This window comes from Megascapheus bottae, chromosome 15, assembly GCF_031878675.1.
Source record: "Megascapheus bottae isolate mThoBot1 chromosome 15, mThoBot2.hap1, whole genome shotgun sequence".
NCBI classification, from domain to species: domain Eukaryota; kingdom Metazoa; phylum Chordata; class Mammalia; order Rodentia; family Geomyidae; genus Megascapheus; species Megascapheus bottae.
This window is the reverse complement of record NC_143523.1, coordinates 44,515,298-44,538,898: the sequence shown is the minus strand read 5'-3', so window position 1 is coordinate 44,538,898 and position 23,601 is coordinate 44,515,298. Positions and strand designations below refer to the sequence as shown.

Sequence of the window (23,601 nt, the reverse complement as noted above, 5' to 3'; positions counted from 1 at the left end):
ACATGCACAACAGTGGCAGAACTGAGCCTTTTCAGCTGGGCTTTGTAGCTAAAAAACTTGATTCCTGAACCCAGGCAAGAGCACATCAAGGGCCAGGTGGGCAGAAACTGCTTCTCCCAGCCCTGCCCCCAACCGGTCTCACTCCTGGGGAGATTTCAAGGCCAAACAAGGAAGATGAGTTTTTGGTGATACTGGGTTTTGAACCAGGACCTTATGGCTGTTAAGCAGGAACTCTACCACTCAGGGATGCCCCCAGGTATCAGGGTAGGTTTAAGTTTCCTGTCCTAGTTTGTATAATTCAATGATTACAGATGTTAGCCTAAAAGGCTGGATGGAGACTGCTGTGGTATGTGTGCGGGTACACACACACACTCAAACACACACAATCCTGGGCTTAATGTGCTCTATTTTGAAATATTTAAAAATTCATTTCAAACCTTTTAGAATCATGTTTATATGGTCTTTGCGGAATCTGCCTCCTTTTCTTCCTTGCCTTAAATAAATTCAAATTAGATATAGATATTTAAACATCAGGAATGTTTGCCTTAAAAAAAAAAAAGCCCAGGTTTCTGGATTCCCTTGGTAAGCTGGAAGAGTGTGGACACGGGCCTGCAGGGCAGTACTGGGATCGCCAGCCTGGATGCTCAGAGAGCTGCTCACTTGTCCTCTTGGGTACTTCATGACCTGGCAGCCAGGCCCAGGGGTCAATCATCTGCCACTTCTACCTGCTCCCTGCAAAGCTCAGCAGGTTTTCCATTTTGGGGGACCAGCTGCTAGGATGGGATGATCTTTTGTGTGTATGTGTCTACCACTTGAGCCACACCTCCCCATCTGGATTTTTGCTAGTTAATTGGAGATAAGAGTTACCTATCCAGGCTGGCTTTGAAGTGTGACTCTCAGATCTCAGCTTCCTGAGTAGCCCATGTTCAGCTTGGAATGGTCTTTAGTGATAACAGAAATGCTGGCAGGAAAATGATATCTAACCCTGCCTGCCGACTCCTTATGGCTTGATTTCTTACCTGTCCTTGGAATAACTCACTGAGCTCAGAGAGAGAGAGTTGGGGGAAGAGAGGTGTGGGAATTATGGAGGCCAAAACTGGAGGCAGGAAATCTGGTTCTGGCATTCTCTTGGCTGCTAGCTTATAATATAGCCTTGGGCTTGGCCTCTTCCTGTTTGGGACTCAGTTTCCCTGGGAGCAGGTCAGACTTGACCCACGGGGTCAAGCAGGCAAAATAAGGTGTGTAGTGGGCCTGTGTGAGGAGGGTAGTACTGTGGGGGCAGTTGCTAGTACAAGGCAAGAACTCAGCCCAGTGGTAAAATTTAGAGATTTCAAGAAATTCTCTTGATATCTTGATACACACACACACACACACACACACACACACACACACACACACACATATATGTATAATTTTTTTGTGAGTCATGGGCCTAGATGCTGTCACTTCACCTCAGGGCTACTGCCCTACCCCTGAGCCACAGAGCCACTTCTTGTTTGTTTAATATATGTAAAAAAGCAGTCATGGTTGGGTATTGGTGGCTCATACCTATAATCTTAGGTACTCAGAAGGCTGAGATCGGAGGATCAAGGTTTGATGCAGCACAGGTAGAAAAGTCCAAGAGAATCTTATTTACACGCATCCAGCAAAATGCTGCAAATGGAGGTATGGCTCAAGTGGTAGAGTACCAGCCTTGCGTGACAAAGCCAAGAGAGAGCATGAGGTCTTGAGTTCAAGCCCCAGTACTAGCACACATTAAAAATGTATTCAAAATTAGGAACCTTGTAAGAACCCAGCAAAATACACAATAGGCCCTGGTTCTGCGATGTTGGCATTAGACTATAGGTAGGCAGGCCCCTGTTAGCTGGCAAAAACATCCAAGAATCTACCACTTGCTTCTGGTTACAGAATAAGTTAGAGATGGATTTGGTCCTAGGCCCTCAGTTTTCAGGCCACAAGCTCTTGTATTCCATGAGAATTGATTTTTGATGTGTTAGAAGGCACTAATTACTCTTTTGTTCCCTGCAAAGTAGATGAGCAAGGGGTGGAGCAGAAAGCAATCTTCAGTTCAGGCCCAGCTCTATCATTTATCAAGTGTATGTGACCAGCACTTAGCTCTGTCACCTCCCTGGATCTGTTGTTCTAATCTGTAACAGGGCTGTAATGTGATCTAGTTTAACACTGCCTGTTCACTTCAGTGTTCCCCAGATGTCTCTCTCTGTGCCCCTCTAGCAGATTCGCCTGAGCCTCTGCCTCCTGTCTGTTGCAGGCACCATGGACACAGAGAGCCCCTCTGTCACCAGCCCTGCAGGTGCCAGTTCTACAGCCTTCCTCACAGCTCTGGCTACACCTGGGCCTCTGGTAGAGATGGCAGGCCCCATCCCTGTGCTCATTGCCCTGGCCTGCATCTTCCTGCTGCTGGCCTCCTGCTTGCTGTTCATGATGCTCTGCAAGCCAGCTGCATTGGACCCAGGCCACCGGCGGGCACGAGAGTACATGCCACATCACCCTGCCAGCCCCAGCGAGCCCCGCCTCAGGCTGTGGAAGCGCCTGGGCTCTCTGCGCCTCTCCCTGCACAGCTTTAGGCGTGGCCGGCCAACTGCCTCACGACGCCCTCTGCCAGGCCAGGAGGATAACCAAGGTGCCAGTGACTGCACAGAATCCACTACACTGTGACAGTGAGTCCATACACAGGGCCTGGATGGAGTTCAGCACTCAGGCTGTGGCAGGACAGAGGTCCCAGCACTCTAGACCCTGCCCTGCAGGATTTCCTTGTGTGCCCACCTTGTGTCCTTTCTCTGGGGTGGCCAGAGGAGCAGCCTTCCTCTCTGCCAGAACCCTGCTGCTGGTGAGCAGACCCCTGGAACAAGAGATGAGCACCAGAGCCATCCAAGCCCTTGGCCTGATGCCCCCTTCTGGAATCCAGACCCCATCATTACTAGGAGCAGCAAGCTGGGCTCCTGCAGAAGCTGCGCCCTCTTTGCAAGGCTAACAGCTCATAGGAGTGGCTGAATGGCCAGGGGCTGTCCCAACCCCTCCCTGCTAAGTAGGATGCTCACCCACACTGGGGAAGGATACTGCCTTCAGCCTGTGCCAACTCAGTGCGCCAGGCAGAGGACCCCTGCACCCCTCTTCTTGACTTCCTGCTGGCTGATCCAGGAGCAGCCAGTACCCTCCCAGTAGACCAGCTGGCTGGCTGTCCGCAGGAAGAAGGGGCACATATGTAAAAAACCCTGTGATCCTGGCAGTCATCTTGATTTCCTCCTTCTATGAGGAAGAGCTAAAGAAGGCTTAAGAGGCTCCTGTCAGAGTGGCAGAAGTGATGTCACCTGGACTCTGAGGATAGTGCACAGTGGCTCCACACCTCACCTAAGGAAGGAGACGGCTCCTCCTCAGGTGAGACGACTCAGCTCTCCTGGAACAGCTGTAGGACTCAGGCCTGAACCCCAGTAGGTACACGACTTGATGTTTGTGATGTCTGCTCTATCAACCCACCAAAGCAAACGCAGGACAGACTGCTCAGAACCCCAAGTCCTAGGCCTTTCCTATCTAGGGCAAGGCTAAATGCTTTGGTTGGGTCTCACATATGAAGATTGAGGAGATATGAAGAAGAGGGCCTGAGCTGTTCAGTTTCTGTCTCAGAGTCAGCCGAATGGGCCTCAATCCAAGACAGCCCTAGCCTTCCCTGCCAAGACCCCCAGTACAGCCAGCCAAGTCTTCACAAGCCCAAGCTCTGGTGTGAGATTCCTCAGTAGCTCTATGCACTTCACTGGTCCCCAGTGCCCAATGGATATCCCTCCCCCTTCCCCTGCCCCTGCTACTGTGTGCAGTAGGTTCTGTTTGTCTAACTCCGGCTTTACTTATTACATCTGGGCATGGAGGTACAAGGTCTCTGGTTTTTGTTTTGTTTTGTTTTTCCTAATGATAAGGCTTGAACTTGGGACTTGAGTATTGTCATTTTTCCTCAAGCCTGGTGCTCTACCACTTGAACCATAGCTCTACTTCTGGCTCTTGGGTCATTAATTGGGAATAAGAATCTCACGGATATTCTTGTCTAAGGCTCCTTTGAACCATGACCCTCAGATCTCAGTCTTCTGAGCAGCTAGGTGTGAGCCATCGGCACCTGGCAAGGCCTCTTGCAGTCGGAACTTGCTGGGAGCCTGTACTGCCCAGGTCTCTTCCCTGGGGACCCCCCACCCCTCACCCCATGAAAGCTGCTCTCTAGACTGGCCCTGGTGAGGTGCCACTGAGCTGGGAGAGGAGGTCTTTGCAGGACACTCCTTGCAGGGTCGGGGAGAAGGCCCTGAGACCCTGAACTCTCTCTCCCTGAGAAGCAGAGAGGGATAGGGGTGACCTGTATCATATCATTCAGGGACTCCAGGATTTCAGTCTGAGTAGTGCTGTATGAATAGAAGGTATTTCTGCAGGGGTTATAGAGAGGGCATGTCTCTCCCTCCCTTCCTGCTTTTTCTTGCCTTCCTGGTTCGCATCCCAGGCTAAATGCAGTCAGCTGGTCACTTACTATTGTCCCCTGGCCAGGAGGCCCTCTTCCTGGAGGGTGGGGATGGGAGCGGGGAGTTTGCTGAAGGTGGGGTAAAGGGGGCTCTCAAAGGCCTCCATGCCTTATGTTAAGTGAGCTGTGGGTCCTGGATGTCTGTCAGTGAGCTAAGGATGGCAGCTCCTGGGCTATAGATTACAGATCCTACAGCAGGTTCTCCAATCCCCTCCAGCGGCTGAGGCCAGAAGAAAGGGCTCTCTTTTAGAACCAGCCTTTTGTGCATCTCCATCTTCTGCCTGTCAGCCCCTCTGGGTCCCAGCGCAGGGAGGCAGGCGCCCTCCTGGCCTCCTGCTCTTCCTTTACTCCCCTTTGCTTCCTGGCCCGGGAGCCAGTCCCAGTGGGCAAGCCTGGCTTTGCTGTGTTTGGCTCGGCCTTGGGTGGCCATGGTGTGGAAAGCCCCGGCAGCTGGTGAAGAGAGTAATTCATTCCGTTCTCCCTCCCCACCTAGCAACTGAGGCCTGGGGCAGGAGAGTTAGGTTTTCAGGCTCCTCCTCCCCTTCTTGCTCTCAACCCTGAGCTGTGGCTCCTTTCTTCTTCCTCCAGCTTTCTTCCAAGAGGAGAGCTTTGGCCAAGGGACTGTGAAAGCCGCTCTGTTCTGGCCTCGCTGGGCCCTGGCCCTCTCTTCTGAGGTCCTTTCCAGGAAAGTAGAACCTCCCCTCCTTCCTGCTCTGAAAGGCTTTCTGGGGGGTAGTGGGGGCTGGAGAGGGAGGCCATAGCCTTTCCTGTTTTCTGGGGGGGCAAGGTCTGTCCTCAGCTAACACAACCCGGGGGTCCACTCTCCCTGGGAGGAAGGCCCTGATCCCCATTTTCCCACAAGGCAGTGGTGTGCCTGCCCCCCCACTCCGGCTCCTGCCCACCCCATCCCAGGGGCTACGGGCCACCTGCCTGCACAATGCTGTGGCCCTCGGGAATGTCCTCTGGAACGCTGGTCTCATAGCTGCTCTGCAGGAAGATGGGCCGGTTGTCGTTCACATCCAGGACAGTGACAAACACGGTGGCTGTGCCTGTGTGGCGTTTGCCTACAGGGCCATTGTCTATGGTAAAGGAAAGACAAGTGTCAGCCCCTACCCAAGGGGCAGACTTCCTAGACTCCATATGCTCTGGGACACCAGAGTTGGGGCCTCTATAAGCAGTGACACAATTATCCAGATTAGTAATGACACTAACAAGAGCTAATGCTGACATACCACCCCATGCCAGACAGTCTTCTAACTCATGTCATCCTTACAAAAACTCCGTAAAACAGGCAGTTCAGTTCCCAAAGGAGCCACTCAGGCATTTGGGGGTGGGGGTGGGGTGTGAATGGATGGAGATCCCTGGGAATCTGTGCATATGAATTTATTTGGGGAAGAATGTGTATCTTTGAAGATATAATTAACGACCTCGAGAGCAAGTCATCCTGGATTTATCCAAAATGGACCATATACTCAATGATATGTGTCCTCCTTGCTGGGCGAGGTGGTACATGTCTATAGTCTCGGCTTCTCAGGAGGCTGAGGCAGGAACATCATGGGAGCCCAGCTTGAGATCAGTACAAGGTAGTGAGAACTTGTCCCAAAGAGAGAGGAGAGAATGGAGAGAAAGACACACACACACACACACACACACACACACACACACACACACACACACACACACACGGTTGGAGGAGACAAGGAATGCTTCCCCCACCAAGAGCTGAAGGTCAAGGAAGAATTCCCCCTTAGAGCCTTTGCTGGGGCTGTGGGCCTGTTGACACCTTAATGTTTGAACTTTCAGAACCAGCACAGAACAAATTCCTGTGGTTTTTTTTCTTTTCTTCCAGTTCTGGGGCTTGAGCTCAGGGTCTGAACACTGTTTTGGGGCTTTCTGAAGACTGGAGCTCTACCACTTGAGCCACGGCACCACTTCTGGCCTTTTAAACAATAAGTATGTGGTACCAAGGAATTGAACTATGGTCCTCATGCATGCTAGACAAGCACTTCACCACGACACCAAACTCCTGGCCCAAATTCCTGGTGTTGTATGCCACTAAAGTTGCGGCCATTTGTCCCAACAAACCTAGGACACAGAGTGGTATGCAGGTAGTAACCGCATACCACTCACTAGCTGCAGGAGTAGGGATGGGAGGGAGTGGGGAGGAAACTCCTGGGCAGGTCCACCTCAAGGACAGCTGTCTTCTACTCTGATCACAGGTAATGGGCACAATGCAGACAGGACTACAAGAGCTTCTGATGCTTCAAAAGAAACAGTTGAGCACTGGTGGCTTATACCTGTAATGAATTCTAGCTATTCAGGGGGCTAAGATTTGAGGACCGTCATTTGAAGCTAGCCAGGGAAGGAAAGTCTATGCATGTGACTATTCAATTAACCAGCAAACAGAAGTGGAGCTATGGCAGAATGCTAGCCTTGAACAAAAAGCTCAGCGCAGTGCACCTAGGACCAGGAGAGGGAGAGGGAGAGGGAGAGGGAGAGGGAGAGGGAGAGGGAAAGGGAGAGGGAGGGGGAGAGGGAGAGAGGGAGAGGGAGAGAGGGAGAGGGAGAGGGAGAGGGAGAGGGAGAGGGAGAGAGGGAGAGGGAGAGAGGGAGAGGGAGAGGGAGAGGGAGGGAGAGGGAGAGGGAGGGAGAGGGAGAGGGAGGGAGAGGGAGAGGGAGGGAGAGGGAGAGGGAGAGGGAGAGAGAGAGAGAGAGACAGAGAGAGAGAGAGGGGGGAGAGAGAGAGAGAGGGAGGGAGGGAGGGAGAGGGAGAGGGAGGGAGGGAGGGAGAGAAACTGAGAGAGACAGAGAGAGACCGAGAGAGCAAGAGACAGAGAGTGAGAGCACATGAGACAGAGAGAGACAGGGTGGGGGAACGCATGAGCGCTGATCTTTGGAATAAAAGCTCCAGAGTCTTAAATGTTCACACCTAATTATTCTACGGATGACTTGGCTGTGGTCCCTTGTGTTCAGGGACACGGGCCTTGATTGACTTCTAGACCTAAGGTCTTCAGGGGCTCTGCAGGACCATCCCAGACCCAGGGAGCTGGTGAGGGCCAGCCAAGGGCCAGCCTTGGGTAGCTGTTGGGCTGTGTCCCTAGCAAGAAAGAGCTATGCCCAGAGCTGGGTATCTAGGCCATGGTCACCCCATGGAGGGGACAGGGTGGCTGGGGACCACAAGTGAACCCATCCTTCTTTCCTAGGCCAGCTGGCCACATGTTGGGGTGCTGGCTGGCTCCTGTTGTCCCCTCCCCCAGCCTTCTGTCTTCCCCAAGTGCCTGGTGATGTGTCTCAGCTAGGAAGCCCTCTAGAAGGTTGGTGGCTAAGGTCACTGCTCCTGCTAGCTGATGCCTGAGACCAGGGCTGGATTCAGTGACAGCTCTCCAGAGGTAGGTTGGTGACTTGGCATGGGGAGAAGTCTGGGCAGAGGCATCGGGCACGCCCTTGCCTCCCATGTAAACTCTAAAGGGAACAAGCAGACTGGCAGTGCGCAGGCCATGGCACGCACCGATGGCCTCCAGGACAAGCGTGTATGCGGCTGTTGTCTCTCGGTCCAGGCCCACCACCGTCCTCACCACAGCATCGCGGTAGCCCACGCTGAATTTCCCATCCACGTTCCCACCTGCAAGGCAGGAGAAAAGGGAGCTGTGGCCCAGGTAGCAGAGCTCAGGTTGGGGGAAAGGGAGGTACACCCCAACTCTCCTCCTGAGTCAGGAAATGCCCTGTGAGGGTACATGACAACCCCCTTTTTACAGATGGAGAAAGTGAGGTGCCGGAGCTATGCTCCACACAGCATGAGCCCAGGGGCTCTGGTGAGGGTGCAGCCTGCCTGAGCTGATGTGGCCAACATTTATGAAGCAACTACTGTATGCCAGATGCTCCACGAGGGCCAGCTTGGCAGAGAGGGATACACAACTTTTGGTGCATTTCCATGTACTGCCCTGAGCCTGGATCTGTCCTCTTATGCCTGTCCTGAAGAAGTGGCTAAGCAAGGGCTGGGGCTTTTCTATGAGGCTGAGGACTTTGGGGTCAGCTGAGCATCTTCCAGACCTCTCATCTTGGGGTGGGGAACGAGCTGAGCACCACAGCTCTCTAAGTGGGGATTCACGCAGGCACCAAGAGTGGAGATAAGGAACGGGTAGACAGGCACAGGTATGTCTATCCTGCTGGGTGATGGGAGCCAGGGAGGGGCCTCCCTAGGGCTGGGGGAGACCCCTCCCCTGAGAGCTGGCAGCAGTGCATTATTCTATCAGCAGAGGGCGCTGCCACACTAGGTTTGGGACCAGGGCTTGCCAAGTTCCTTGCACCAAGTGACTGAAAACTGGTCTCCTTAGGGGTATGGAGGACCAACTGATCCAGCCACATGGCCCTGGGGCAGGCCAGGAGAAAATGCTTTGGGAAAGGGGGAGATACCTGCTCCTCTTTCCCATACTTCAGCCCCTCTGGGAGCGGTGGGAAGGGCCCAGGAGACCGCACCTGTGATGAAGTAGCTGAGCTCCGCGTTGAGGCCCACATCGTTGTCTGTACAGTTCAGCCAGACCACCCGGAACTCGCGTGGCACATCCTCAGACACAGACACATTGTACATGGCTGGGAAGAAGGTGGGTGTCTCGTCGTTCACGTCCAGCACTGTAGGCAGAAGGGTACTTAGGCTAGGCCTGACTCCGACTTTAATTATCCAGGACCACAAGAATAAGGATTTCCAAGTTGGGGGGGGATGGTCCCAAGTGGCATCCCTGCTAGCTCCTCCTACGCGAGTCCAGGGTTCCTATGCCTGCTGGGGCCACAGCCAGGCTAACCCAAGGCCCAGGACCTCCCACAGTCCCCGCTCATGCTATCAAAGGGAAGGGAGGAAATTCTAGAGCTCCGTTACCCTGTGTGCCTAACAATGGCAGTGATGATTATCATAAGGACAGTATTGGAGACCACATCTGAGCTCTTCCACACGTCAAGCTCACACTAAGTACATCCCATACAGGCCCACACTCACCCCTCCTTATGAGGCAGTTGTCATCTGACATGCTATAGATAGATAGATAAATAGACAGACAGATAGATAGCCTAGGAGTGGCTGAGCAACTTGTTCAAAGTCACTCAGCAACAAGCGGAAGGGCTGTGGTCTCCCCAGTTTGAGAAGGGGTCCCAAGAAAGGGACTGGCTTTCCCAAAAGCCCCAAGGCTTAATTCCCATGAAAGATACGTTTTTCTGCTCAGTGCTGGTGGCTCAGGTCTATAATCCTGGCTACTCAGAAATCTGAGATCTGAGGATCACAGTTTGAAGCCTGAGTAGAAAAGCTCATGACATTCTCATCTCTAACAAAAAAGCCAGAAGGGCTATCCTTGAATGCAAAAGCCTCAGGGATAGCATTCAGGCCCTGGGTTCAAGCCCCAGCACCGGAACAGACACACACACACACACACACACACACACACACACACACACACACACAACTTTTTCCAGCTGTGCAGGCTAAAACCTGTCTTTCTTGGGCAGGTAAGGCTTGAGGTGACCTGTAACCCCTGCAGGGAAGTGGCCCTACCCCTAGGAGCTGAGGCATCACCAGGAGATGAGATGGGTGTGTCTTCTGCTGAGCCTCAGAGAGAAGCTCTGGAGTCCCCTCTTAAAGGCTAGATTTCTAGTAGTAGAGTGCTTGTCTAGCATGCACAAAGCCCTGGGTTCGATTTCTCGGTACCACAAACGCAGAAAGAGCCAGAAGTGGGCTGGGAGTTTGGCCTTGTGGTAGCATGCTTGCCTAGCATGCACAAAGACCCAGGATCGATTCCTCGATACCACATATATTGAGAAAGCTGAAAGTGGTGCTGTGGCTCAAATGATAGAACTCTAGCCTTGAAAAGGCACAAGGATAGTGCTCATGCCCCGAGTTCAAGCCCCAGGACTGACAGAAAAAAAAAGAAAGAAAAGAAAAGAAAAAGCCAGAAGTAACACTACGGCTCAAGTGGCAGAGTGCTAGCCTTGAGAAAGAAGTGTCCAAGGACAGTGCCCAGGCCCTGAGTTCAAGCAAAAGAAAAAAAAAGGCTAGATTTGCTTCCTGTCCATCACTGGGAAAGAAGTGGGTCTTACACAAACGCTACCTGGTGCCTGCAGGAGAACCTCGGACCCAGAGAAAGAACACTGTGCCATCTCTGGTGTCCAGGGTAGCCAGGACAAACCTAGGGCATGGCCCCGACTTCCCTCAGCTTAACACTGGAACCAAAGGGTGAGCAATCTGGGACTAGGGGATCTGGCTGCCCTCTTGCAGCATGGGCAGAGGTCTGGCTTATTGCTCAGAGGTTTCTGGCTTTCCTAAGATGGTGGACTCCACCCCTTCTCCTGGCCTCTCAGGCCTCTGGGGTCCCAGCACCCTCCGAAGTCTTCTGCAGATGTAAGGATCGGGGGTAGGAGGGGTGGAGACCTTGGTAGACTCTGGGACCCATAGAGATAGCCAGGAAGAGGACCAGGCTTGGCCAGCAATTTTAGCCTGGTGAGGTCAAGCGAGTCTTGGCATCAGATGCTCCTGTTGGAGAGAGGGCTGCCATAGCCAGTTCACAGCCCCTGTGGCTGTCATCCACCCACGGCACCTGCCTCGGTCTGGCCGTGGGCAGGAGGAGGCCCTCACCTCGGACAGTGAGCGTGCTGGTGGAGCTCTTGGTGGGTGTGCCTGAGTCGCTGGCCACCACCCGAAGCTGGTACTCAGAGATGCGCTCCCGGTCCAGCTCGGCGGTGGTGAGTACCACTCCACTGGTGCTGTTGATGACGAAGTCCATGCGGGGCCTGCCCACCTGCATGCGATAGGACACCAGCCCGTTCAGGCCCTCGTCCAGGTCGATGGCCACCACCTGAGGAAGAGATGGTACCACATACATAGAAAAAGCTGGAAGTAGTAGTTCTGTGGCTCAAGTGGTAGAGCTCTAACCTTGAGAAAGCCCAAGGACAGTGCTCAGTCCCTGAGTTCAGTCCCCAGGACTGGTAGGAAAAAAAAAATCTAAGAGACAATCAGGCACTGTGGCTCATGCCTATAATCCTAGCTACTCAGAGGCTGAGCTCTGAGCATCTCAGTTCAAAGCCAGCTGGGGCAGGAAAGTCCGTCAGACTCTTATCTCCAATTAAACCACCATAAAATTGGAAGTGGCATGATGGCTCAAAGTGGTACGGCACTAGCCTTGAGCTCAGGGACAGTGCCCAGGCCCTGAGTTCAAGCCCCATGACTGAAGAAGAAGAAAAAAAGCAAAGGGACAATGTCCAAGCCCTGAGATTAAGCGTGTATGTGTGCACACACAAACAAAGCCACTTGACGGTTTCATTTGTCAATTTGTTGGATTCCAAGAACAGATGAGGCTCTTTCCAATATCAGAGTTGTTTTCATCTAGTCCTGACCAGAGTTATACTAAACATGCTGCATGTCTAACCACAGTTGATCATAACTTTGGAGTAAGCTTGGCTTCTCACCAAGGGAAGAAATACACACTGCACGAGAGGGTGCTTTGGCCCAGGTTTCCTGATCTCCAGGATGGGCTCATGACTTCATTTTCTTTGTGCATAGCTCTAATCCAGCAAATCCAGCAGACATCTTTATTGGCTGAGGCCCTGGATGGGACAGGGGGGTGCATCCTTACCCCTGCCTCCTCGTGAGGCTCGGCTGCTTCCTTAGGAACTAGGAGGGGCACTGGCTGGTGTCTCTTTCCTCTGACATCTCTGAGTTTGGGGTTCATTTGCTCTGTGAAGACTGGTAGCTGTCCTGAGATTGGGGTTTGGATGAGCCCAGCTTTCCCTAGGCTACAAGTCATGGGTGAAGCTCTATAAATCCTCTGGCTGAGTAGGGGAGCCTTAGTGGAACTTTCTTGGCACTTATAGAAGGCAGGGGAGTGGGTGGGGCACCCACACAAAAACCTGGAGCCCTGCGTGCCAGACCTTCTGTGGGTTTGGGGAGTCTTGGGCCAGCCTTCCATCATCTGACCTGCAAAACTCTCAGACTTGGCCTCCCTGCTTTATTGTTTGTTTGTTTGGTGGTCCTATGGTTTGAACTGCCTGGGCTCTGCCTCTGAGCTCGTTTTTGCTTAAGGCTAGTGCTCCCTCACTTGGAGCTACAGTTCCTTAGAGCTCAGCCTCCTGAGTAGTTGGGATTACAGGTGCGAGCCAACAGCGCCCAGCTTCCTCCTAGATATTTGCCTCCCTCCCCAGATCTGTTTCTGCCTTTCCCACTCCTTCCTTGGGGTAGGATTTGCCTCTGCAAATCTACTTCCTTCTGGATCATAAGCCCTCCACCCCCAGAGGGCCTCCAGGACCACCTAGACCACCACCAGTCCCTCTCTGCTCCTGCTCTAAGCCTGCCTGCTGTGCCTGACCTCTAATGGTCTTGATTGGTGTCCTTGCCTCCAGCCCTCAAAGGGCTGGGGGGGTAGTGTGGGGGAGGTGTAGGGGTGGGGTGGCTGGCAGGGACAAGGTGAGAGACACTCACCTGGTAGACTGAGACCCCTGCAGGGGTGCCTTCCAGCACCTCAGCTACAAAAGGCAGGTTCTGAAAGGTGGGGTCATTGTCATTGAGGTCCAAGAGGTTCACAAACACTGTGGAACTGCTGGTGGCCCTCAGAGGGGGTCTGCCACCTGTGGGGGGGGAGAGGAAGAAGGAGAGGGGGAAGAATGCAAGAGAAAAGAGGCAGAGAAAGGTGAATGGGGAGAGAGTGGGGATTGGGGGTCCCACTCCCCACACAGTCTGAGCCTTGCACCCCTCCCCATGTGGGTGAGCCCCAGGACCCTGGAGGACAATCCCCTGCCTCCCGCGGGTCAAGGGTCACGTGGGGCGTACAGTCGGTGACGGAGATGATGATCTTGCGCATGAGCTCAGCCTCCAGGGGGTCAGGGTTCTCGCGGTCCAGCATGATGTGGGTGGTGCGGATCTTGCCCGTGGTGCTGTTGAGGCTGTAGAACTTGTTGGGGGGCTGGATGCTATACACCAGGGTGCCATTCTCCCCCAGGTCAGGGTCCACAGCCACCACCTGCCAGGGACAGGAACAGATGGCTTGCTGCATCCCCTGCCTGGCAGCAGGCCAGCAGGGTGCATCCTTGCTTGAACCCCCGTCCTGCCCCAGCAGCTGCGTGGGCTTCAGGGAGTTTGGCTGCCTGGCTTCTCTGTTGTGCTGACCACAGGCAGGGCCCTAATATGAGTGTACAGGGCGTCGACAGGGAGGACTCTGCCAGCCTGTCCAGCGGGCACCAGCACAAGCACGTGACTATGACACAGGTACCTGGTGTCGTAGAGGCCCCAGGTCCCCTCCACACACTGCCCACAGCCTTAGGGCCATTTCCACTTCACGGTGAGGCTTGGGGAGGCTTTTTGGTCTCGAGGACAGGAGGAGCCATTACTGCTCCCCTCTAGAGTCCAGCTAGGGGCCAGAGGATACTTCTGCGTGCCTGTCCTCTCTAGACATTCAGGGAGATGTGTCCCAATGTCTCTCTCTTCTCTCCCTCACCTCCTCCTTCCTCTCTTGGTCATCTCTTTCCTTGTTCTTCTCTCCTCTTCTTTCTTTTCTCTGTCCTCTCTCTCCCCTCACCTCCCCCCACCCCCTCTTTCTTTCTCTCTCATGATAGTCCTGGGGCTTGAACTCAAAGCCTGTGCACTGTCGCTGAACCTTTAAAACTCAAGGCTAGCCTTCTGCTACTTGTGGCCCAGGTCCACTTGTAGCTTTCTGGTGGTTAACTGGAGATAAAAGTTTCATTTTCCTGCCTCGACTGGATTTGAATGGGAATCCTCAGTGATCAGCCTCCTTAGTAGCTAGGATTACAGGCGTGAGCCACTGTGCCGGGCTCCAAATTCCCCTTTTGGTCCTTTGGAGCTTGTGGTTGTAAAGGCCTCTGTAACCCCAGGGGTGACAGTCATGGATGTGGCACCAGGCTCCAGGCCTCAGTTTAGAATCGGCAGAGCCCAGCGAAGCACATGCCAGACTCAAGGCCACACAGCACCAACCTCAGGCCCCCCAGCTTCTGCCCTGGAGGCTTCCGAGTCTTGTAGCAGCTTAGAGCCACTGACACAGCCGAGTTCCCTGTCTCCCTACCCGCTGTCCATGCTGCAGAAATCACTGTGGCACCGGGGGTGGATAGGACCACTGTGGGGACAGTGGATGCAGTCCCCGGCTGGGGCTGCATCGGGCAGTGTGATTCTCAACTTCCGGACACCTGGCAATGACAGCCAGGGCTTGCCAGCACCTTCCTCTCACTTGATGGGGTCTTTGTGCTTGGGCAGCAGAATTTGTCCCTGCTCTGGCTTCATCCCCAGCCAAGATGTCTCCGGGGATACTAGACCAGAACAGATGGATGAGCTGCGGTGGCCCAGGGCTCTGCCTTGCCCTGTCCCTGATTCTGAGAGGCCAGAAAGACAGGCTAGGGCAGGGCTTGACCTTCATCACTGAGAGCTGCCTACATTGGAGCTCCCATGCCTCTTCCTCCCTAGCCTGTGGCACAGAAGGATGAGGAGGGGTCCCCATCTTCCTGTTAAGGTGCCCTTACCATGCCATACTGCTCATGTCCCCACCTCCATGGCAGGGACCCATCAATCTCCTCTTGTAAACAGGGCTCTCAGGGACTCCCGGTATAACTGAAGTCAGGCCGCACGCATCATATCATTGTGGGGGGGGCTCAGGAGGCCCCTTGCCTGTCTGTAGATCTCTCTACAGTTAGAGGCAGGAGAGAGTTTTTTTTGAATCCCCATTTCTCTGGATAGGGAGACTGAGGCTCAAAGCAAAAGGATCTGTCCCGGGCTAGTGACTGGGGTGGGGCTCTCACGAGCTGCCTCCAAGCCCCCTACTTGTAGGTGGACACTGATGGGTCTCTGGGCTCTCCACAGGGGAGGGCAGGGCTCGCAGGCTCCCCATCGGCAGCCTGGTCTCTCACCTCACCACTTCCCTCATTTATTTCCCGTTTTATGCCCATCATTTTTCTCCTGGCCTGACGGGGAATAATTCTCTCTCTCTCTCCTTCTTCTTTATTTTGCTGGAGGGCTTTGAAAGGCTCTAAATCAATGCCCATCAGCTGGGTCCTTGAAGAAGTCTGCAGGAGCCAGCAGGGAGAGTGGGCCCAAAGCTCGCTGCGGAGAAGGGGTGGGGTGGGAGAGGGACAGTCACTTTGCAGCACATGCCTGGCAGGAGCATGCCCTAAGAACCATGTGCCCATGCATACAGAGAGAGACACCCCACCAGTGCCAGGTATACTGCCAAATGCATAGCTCTGAAAGACCCCAGGGTTCCATCACTCCCATCCCTGGAGACTTGGCCAATGACCTTTGCCAGATGGGCCCTTGGGAGAAGCCTGGGTCACACCCCAGTCCTTCAGAGGAGAAAGAGCCTGCTCCAGCTTGCACAGCTGCTGGCCAGGTGAGCTAGATGGAACAAGGCTTTGAACAAACACATTGAAGTACACATGCCTAGCACTGGATAGGGCTCACTATCCACTAGTAGGAGAGCAGCCATTTACTGAGCGATCACCATGGCCTGTGCATTTTGCATCCTGGCTTATGAAATTCTAGGCACCACATTCTGATTGGGACTCTTTAGATAAGAGACTGGAGAACAGACAAGTTTGGTACGTAGTACAGCTGGGACAAAACTGGGTACTTTGCAACTAGGGGCTGCCCATCTAGCCATGAGCTGGCTGCCTCTTAATAAGGAGTCAACTGCTCTGAAGGCATCAGAATAAAGGGGGCAGAGGCACCACACTGGGTTCTGGGTCGAATCCATCTAGTACCACCTCCTTGTCATTTGAGCCTTTAGAGAAGCTTCCTTCTCCACCCCCAGCCCTAGCTCCATCTGGCAGAATATATATGTATATGTATATGTTTTATGACTATAAAATTTAAATAATTTTATGACTATTCCTCTTGAAATGGTTTTGCTATGATCTATTTGATTAAAGATTAGTAAAGTAACTTTCTCCTCCCTCTTCCCTCCTCCTCCAGTATTTCTTTTTTTTATTTTCTGTGAGCTTGAACTCTGGGCCTGAGTATTGTCTCTGAGTTCTTCAGTTCCAGGGTACCGCCCTATCCCTGGGCTTGGGTGTTGTCCCTGAGTTCTACAGCTCAAGGCTTACCACCCTACCCCTAAAACCCCATCCCCACTTCCCATTTTCTATGATTAATTGGAGATAAAAGTCTCATATTCTTTAGTGCCATGGCTGGCTTTGAACTTCAATCCTCAGGTCTCAGCCTCCTGAGTAGCTAGGATTATAGGCGTGAGAAACCATGCCTGGCTCTTCCAGCATTTTTGTAACAGGATCATGCTATATAGCTTAGTCCTGGAACTCACATCCTGCCTTGGCCTCCAAAGTGCTGGAATTGAATTATAGGGATATGTCACCATGTCCCACCAAGCTTCTTGATTTTTTTTTTTTGCCAGTCCTGGGGATTGAACTCAGGGCACAGGCACTGTCCTTGGAAATTTTTTTCTCAAGGCTAGCACTCTGCCATTTCAGCCACAGTGCTACTTCTGGCTTAGCGATCTGCCACTTGAGCCACAGTGCCACTTCTGGTTTTTCTGTGTATGTGGTACTGAGGAACTGAACCCAGGGCTTTGTGCATGTGAGGCAAACACTCTACCACTGGGCTATACTCCCAGCCCAGATTTCTTTTTTTTTTTCCTGGCAACTATTATATGTAATTCTGGAATCATCTTAAGAATTCTAAAAAAAAAATCTAGTCTAGAATTTGTCCTCCCATATAATAAAAATTCCATAAACGTAGTATTTCCTAATTACTAAAGCTGCCAAATTATACTTAGTGGATACTTAATGCAATAACTTTTCATCTTATTTTGTCCTTTACTTTTTTGACTTTTGGGGTCCTGTGCCTGCACTGAGTGGAGTGTCTGGGCCCTACCCTCACTCTCTGCAGGGACACTAGTCCATCTATTCAAGATAAGCATGGGGTAGTCTTGGGGACTACAGAAGGGTGACACAAGGCTCCCCCAAAGAAAGGCAGGGCTTTATGCTCTTGTGCTCCATCTGCTGAGCGCATGGCCCAGCACACAGTTGGTACCCACTAAAGGCTCTCAGCAGTTCCTGGAGAGCAAGGAAGCCCTGGGCAGCAGCTGGAGGCCCATCTTTGGCCCCTGATCCTGGCTCAGGATGTGCTGGAGACACAAAGATGGCCACTGTGGGCCAAATAGAGCAAAGCCTGAGTACAGTGCAGTCCGCTCTCCACTGCTGGTGTCTGTCCCATGGGGCTGGTTTCTGGTACAGCAACCTCAGTTCCTCAGAACAAACACACTGAAGTATGCAAACCCACACTGTGCCCAGAACTGGGCAGGGCTCTCCAGTGAACAAATGAACAAGATTCTAGTAGGAAAGCCACCATTTACTGAGCGTGCACCATGGCCAGGGCATTGCTCATCCTGCCCCTCAGTTCCCCTGGGAGGAATTTCCCAGAAACCTAGGGCAAAGATGGGAGGGGTCCCTGACAGGGGCCAGGATGAAGGCTTGAGCTAGTGATCAGCTGCCCACAAGGTGGCGGATGAGAACTCTCACTGGATCTGGGGCCCCAGTGAACTCTGCAGACAGGCCAGGATAGTGGTTTCCAAACCTGGCCCTGATTGGAAGAAATCTTCTACTTCGGGGTTTACAAAATTCATAGATTCTTCCTGACTTACTGTTTTAGATTCCCTAGGAGGGGCTACCAAGCACTAGCTCAGGAGTACTGAGATCCTGACATGTGGACAGGAGGCCAGGGCAAGTAATCACCAAGCCTCTCCCTCCTTGACCCTTTCTGTTCTCCCTTTCAGGTTTTAACCCAGGTTGGCTTTGTCACGATTGGTTGTGGTAATCTGAGATAAGGCTAAGATTAAGTGTCACTGTTCCTAATGTGCTTAGTTGTGGGTAGGGAGATCTTACCAGAGAGCCTGATACAAAAAGTTACAGCCTCTTCCCTATCTCACCCCGCAATCCTCCAGTTTCTTAGGCCCTGGGACATCTTACAGGTGACCTATGAATGGAAGTGGAATAGGGGCTAGACAAAATCAGGCAGACTTGGGTTCAAACCTCACACTGTTTCTTATTAACTTGAGCAAACTCCTTCAGTTCTGTCTCAGTTTCCTCCACAGTAAATGGGAGCAATGGCTCCACCTGCCCCAGGGAGCGGATACTGTGAAGATAAGAGGATCCAGGAGCAGACCTCGGCATGGTAGAGTTCAATAACCAGGCTACTATGAGCTTTCAGAGTTTATGGCCATCCCAGGCACACTGGAAGGCATTGGGGCTGGACACATAGGGACCAGCTCTTCAGATGAGTCCAAATGGAGTCCAAAGGTAGGGGGAAAAGGGCCTGCAAATGTGAATCTCACACTAGAGGAGAGAGGGTGTGTGTGTGTGTGTGTGTGTGTGTGTGTGTGTGTGTGTGTGTTTGTGTGTGTGTGTGTGGCTTGGCCCTGCCTTTCCTCAACTGGTCCAATGCCAGGCTCTATTCTGGGTGCCCAGTGGCTTTGGTTATGGCTTCTCTCCCTATCTCAGGTCAGCCTTGCCTGTAGGTAACTGAATGTAGGGCCTGACATGAATTCAAAGCCACAGTTGGGGCAGCTTTGGGGGCCAGTGTATGCTAGAGGTGACCAAGCTGATGGCTTCTGCAACTTGGGAGTGAGGGGCAGGTACCAGGACAGAGCAGGCAGGTGGTTTGAGAGTGGCTAGAATTCTGGGGTCTGGAGACAAGTGTGGCCTCAAATGGAAGGGTTCCTGGCTCCCTGCCACAGGCTCTCCCACATAGCCTGAAGCTGGCATGGGGGAAGCCTCTCTCCAACTCTTTCCTCACAAAGAAGAACATGGTCAGATGGAGCAAAAGCAGGACGGTGAGTCTCACATAGTAAACCACAGAGACCACAGTGGAAGCATGTCCACCCAGTTGCCTGGCAGTTCCACTGTCCCCAACACCTACCGTGGTCACATCAGAGTCTGGGGGCGTCATCTCCACCAGGTTGATGTAGTAGGGAGCATCCTTCCAGATGGGGTGGTTGTCATTGATGTCTAGAAGCGTGACATTCACCTGTGAAGCCACAAGAGGGCGCTGTGAGACTCTCCAGCTGTGCTGGGCAAGGGCAGAGCCCAGAGGCACACAGTTGCTTTCCTGGCTCTAATTCTATCAGACACCCTCCCCCTCCCCCACCCCCTGGCTACCTTGGGAGCCTTAGGCAAGTGCTTTTTGAGGGCAGTGGGGATCCAAGTCCCTTTGGGAGGAGAAGGTTTAGGTGCCATCCATTAGGAAGTAGAGACTGGACAAGAAGGCCTCTGAGAGCATTATCCACACACCTACATCCTGGGGAAGATGATTGACAGGTGGAGGATCTAAGAGAATCCCTTGAGCTTCCCAGTCTCAGCTACAAGCCAAGCAATTTCCTTGCTCACCTGCAACCAGGTAAATTATTTAGAGGGCTCTGCTTCCTATTATCAAGGCCTCCCAGAAGGGAGGAGGACACTATGGGGTTTTCTGCCATATCCTAGGCTAAGCAACGTCAGCTCCAGCTCTAGATTCTCTGGCTGAGTTAGAATGGGGCAGAGGATGCTGGTGGGTGAGGACCATGATGTGAGGTTGTGGGGCTGGTTGTTCCCCAGGGAGAACCCAAGGTAGCGGTGGAGAATGAGGAACTGGGGTGGCCGGGGTGACTTATTACGGCTGTCTTCTTCCTTCCTCTCCTGCAGAAGATTTTCTGCTCCTTGTGTCACCCAGGGCCCCCAAGTTCCTTCTCTTGCTCTATCCTTTCTGAATTTCCTTGATGGGATGGCAAAGCCTTGCTTGGGGCTCTGGGCCTTCACTTCTGGCTCATTGTAGAGAGACGCAGGCATTGCTTCTCAACATCACAAAGGCCGCGACAGGGTGCTGATGGTCCCCAGACCCTGCTTCCTAGAAGATGAGATTCGGGGGAGGGCACAGGAAGCAGGCACTTACAGTGGCAATGCCAGTTTTCTGGTTGTGGCCCACACCCCCATCCACGGCACGCACAATGAGGATGTATTCAGACTTGGTCTCTCGGTCAAGCAGAGACGTGGTGGTGATTTCACCTGCCAGACAGAGGGGTGTGTAAAGGGATTTGGGTGAGCCAGGTGAGAGCAGGATAGGGAGAGATAGAGGTGTGCACAAGGGTAGGGGAGGTGGTATTCCTTGCAAGCTCTGGCAATGACCCTTGTGTGTATCTGTGTCTGTGGGCTGGGGAAGGGGAGTGCTTGCAGCAGCTAGCACACATTCTTTGAAGCGGGGACCCCAGAACAGGGCAGCAGCACCCTGAAACAAGGAGATATCCACAAATGTGGGAAACCCAGTCCAACCTTAGGGGTCCAGGCTGGAAAATAGGCCTGAAGGGCCGTTTGACCCCAGTTTCTTGTTTAGACTTGACATTATCTTAGTGGCTTTACCACCTGGAATGGATTCTGTGGATCATCTCTGCCTCAGTTTCCTCCTGTGGTCAAAAAGAGGACAATACATAAGACTACAAGATAGGGGTGCTGTGGGATTCAGTTAACATCATGGAAACCTTATAAGTATGTCAGTATGTCAGGTAATTTATTCCTTTAGTCCTGGGAGACAACAGGAAGAGGAAATTCTCTGCATTTCCCCAAGTGTGTGACTCAGGCCTGGGTGTGGGAACCAAGAGTGCTTGGAGGATTGGTAGTTATAAGATCATGTCCTAATTATCTCTTTTATAGCCTAATTATATTGCCTTGGCTTCTTTCAGTGTGTAAACAAGTTACTCTGTTAAGTAGAAACATTTAAAATATGGCAATTTTTTTAGCTGTCGCTGTGGGTCTTTGCATTTTTGGTATAATTCAATGGCAGATGTCATCTTGGGAGGGGCTTGCTGGGTAATGTTTGACAGTTAGCTCCTCCACAAGGGAAAAGACATTTGCTGATTTCGGTGGTGTGAAAACTTTCAGCAGAGCCACGATAGCATTGACCACAGAGTTGTCTTGGCTGGTGGGAGCATCTACCAGCTCACATGGCTGAAAGCTGTAGTATCTACATATATAAATACACACACACACACACACACACACACACACACACACACACACACACACACTTACAGGCCTGGGGCTTGAACTTAGGGCCTGGGCACTGTTCTTAGGCTTTTTCAAGGCTAGTAGTACACTACCACCTGAGCTACTGCACCACTTCTGGTTTTTTCTATGCATGTGGTACTGAGGAATCAAACCCAGGGCTTTGTACATGCAAGGCAAGCACTCTACCATTAGGTCATACTCCCGTCCCATGTAGATAGATAGGTAGATGGATGGATAGATAGATAGATAGATAGATAGATAGATAGTGTGTATACATACATTTATAATTTTAAAAAATATTATAAAGGTGATGTTCAGAGGGGTTAGTTACATAAATCAGGTCACAAGTACACTTTTTTGGGGACAGTGTCACCCCTTCCCTTGCTCTCTTCCACTGTTTCCTTCCTGTCCCTACCAACAAGTTGTACAGTTCATTTTCAACATAGTGTCTAGTGAGTAGCACTTGTGGCATTTGTTCACCCTTCATTGTAGTCTCCACATTGAGAACAGACGAACAGAGATTCTGGTTCTTTCCAGATGTTCAGCTTTTGTTTTCTGTTTTGCTTTCTGGTGGCAATGAAAACTGAACTCGGGGCTTTGTATTTCTTTTCTTTCTTATTTTTGGGGGGTGGGAGTGGGGGGGGGGCTTTGTATTGCTGCCCTACCATTTCAGTTACATGTCCAGCTCTTTTTTTTCTCCCGCTTATTATTGGAAATAAAATCTCATGAACTTTTCTGCCTAGCCTAGCCTTGAACTTCAATTCTCTAGATCTCAGCTTCCTGAGTAGTCAGGCTAATAGGTAGAGCCACCAGCCCTGGGCAGAGATGAACAGCCCTGGGAAATTTTTATTTATTTATTTAACTTATTTATTTATTTCCAGTCTTAGGGCTTGAACTCAGGGCCTGGGCACTATCCTTGGACACTTTTTGTTCAAGGCTAGCTCTCTGTCACTTGAGCCACAGCACCACTTCCAGCTTTTTCTGAGTATGGAGTACCAAGGAATCGAACCCAGGGTTTCATGCATGCTAGGCAAGTACTCTACCACTAGGCTATGCTCCTAGCCAGATATTTCATTTCTTGGAGCTTCTGTTTGCTTGTCTGCAACCTGGACACCACTATGCTTTCCCAGCAGAGTGTAAAGATGGAGTAACCTGAAGTGAAGAATGATCACTCCCTTCTATGGACTCTGAAAGCTCTCCAGGGCAGGGACTGGGTGCTGTCCACCTTTTTTAGGGCCTGGGCACTGTCCTTAGGCTTTTTCAAGGCCACTAGCACTCTACCACTTGAGCCACTGCACCACTTCTGGCTTTTTTTTTTTTTTTGCCTGACTTGGGACAAATTGTTTAACTTCTCTGTGCTTGATTTCTTCTGCCATAAAACAATGTTGCTGAAGTGGTTTGTTTCAAGGGCCATTTAAACTCTGCCATTTTGCTCCTTGGAACCCTGGTCTGTTCTCTGGCTGGTACAGGACTGACCAGGGAGCCAAGGATAAGGGACAAGATGGCCAAGGCACCAAGACCAGGAAGCAAAGACTGGCCAAGGTCTGCCCACTGTGCCAGGCTCCCCACTGGGGTGGTGTCAATTATTTGGCAGGGCACGGGAGAAATTAATCCCTAAAAAGTTTTAAACATGAAATTGTCAGCATGATTGATGGCCTCTCCTGTCTGAGAAATTAGATCCAATTAAGGCCACTTTTGTGCAGTGGGCCTGGGTAATATGACAAAGGAGCTTGGAGCAACAGGCTCCATGGTAACAGAAAAATGTCTGTGCTGTCATGAGGGTGTCCCTGAACCGAGGCCAGGGCAGGGAACTTCTCAGAGAGATGTTACTGCATCGGAGTGGCAGGAGGGACCCTAATGTGGCTTCACAGTTAGCATTTGGGCTCTGGTGTCAAGAGGTCAGTCTAACTGTTTGCTTCCTCAGTCAAGTTCACAGCCTTTCCTGTGCCTCAGCTTCCTCATCTGCAGGGGGAAATGAGATGGGACCAATCTCAGAATGAGAAGCAGGGCTGGGCATGTGGTATATAGTAATTAACAATATTGAGATCTCTATATTTACAGACTCCACA

General features: G+C 51.9%; 2 protein-coding genes across 2 annotated transcripts in view; one reads left to right on the top strand and one right to left on the bottom strand.

Annotated features, from left to right (window-relative positions):
• The window catches only part of Cdh23 (cadherin related 23), a 305,993-nt gene that overhangs the window by 87,276 nt on the left and 195,116 nt on the right, over positions 1-23,601 (bottom strand). Inside the window, exons 19-26 of the mRNA XM_090346502.1 lie at positions 20,424-20,536; positions 19,416-19,523; positions 13,317-13,506; positions 12,969-13,114; positions 11,130-11,349; positions 8,990-9,142; positions 8,022-8,135; positions 5,444-5,592 (exon numbers count right to left, since the gene is read on the bottom strand). Coding sequence (XP_090202628.1) covers positions 5,444-5,592; positions 8,022-8,135; positions 8,990-9,142; positions 11,130-11,349; positions 12,969-13,114; positions 13,317-13,506; positions 19,416-19,523; positions 20,424-20,536 — 1,193 coding nt within the window. The remainder of the gene's footprint in view (positions 1-5,443; positions 5,593-8,021; positions 8,136-8,989; positions 9,143-11,129; positions 11,350-12,968; positions 13,115-13,316; positions 13,507-19,415; positions 19,524-20,423; positions 20,537-23,601) is intronic.
• On the top strand, positions 2,275-2,676 carry C15H10orf105 (chromosome 15 C10orf105 homolog). The gene has a single exon (XM_090346504.1). The coding sequence runs from the start codon at positions 2,275-2,277 to the stop codon at positions 2,674-2,676; it is 402 nt and encodes a 133-aa protein (XP_090202630.1).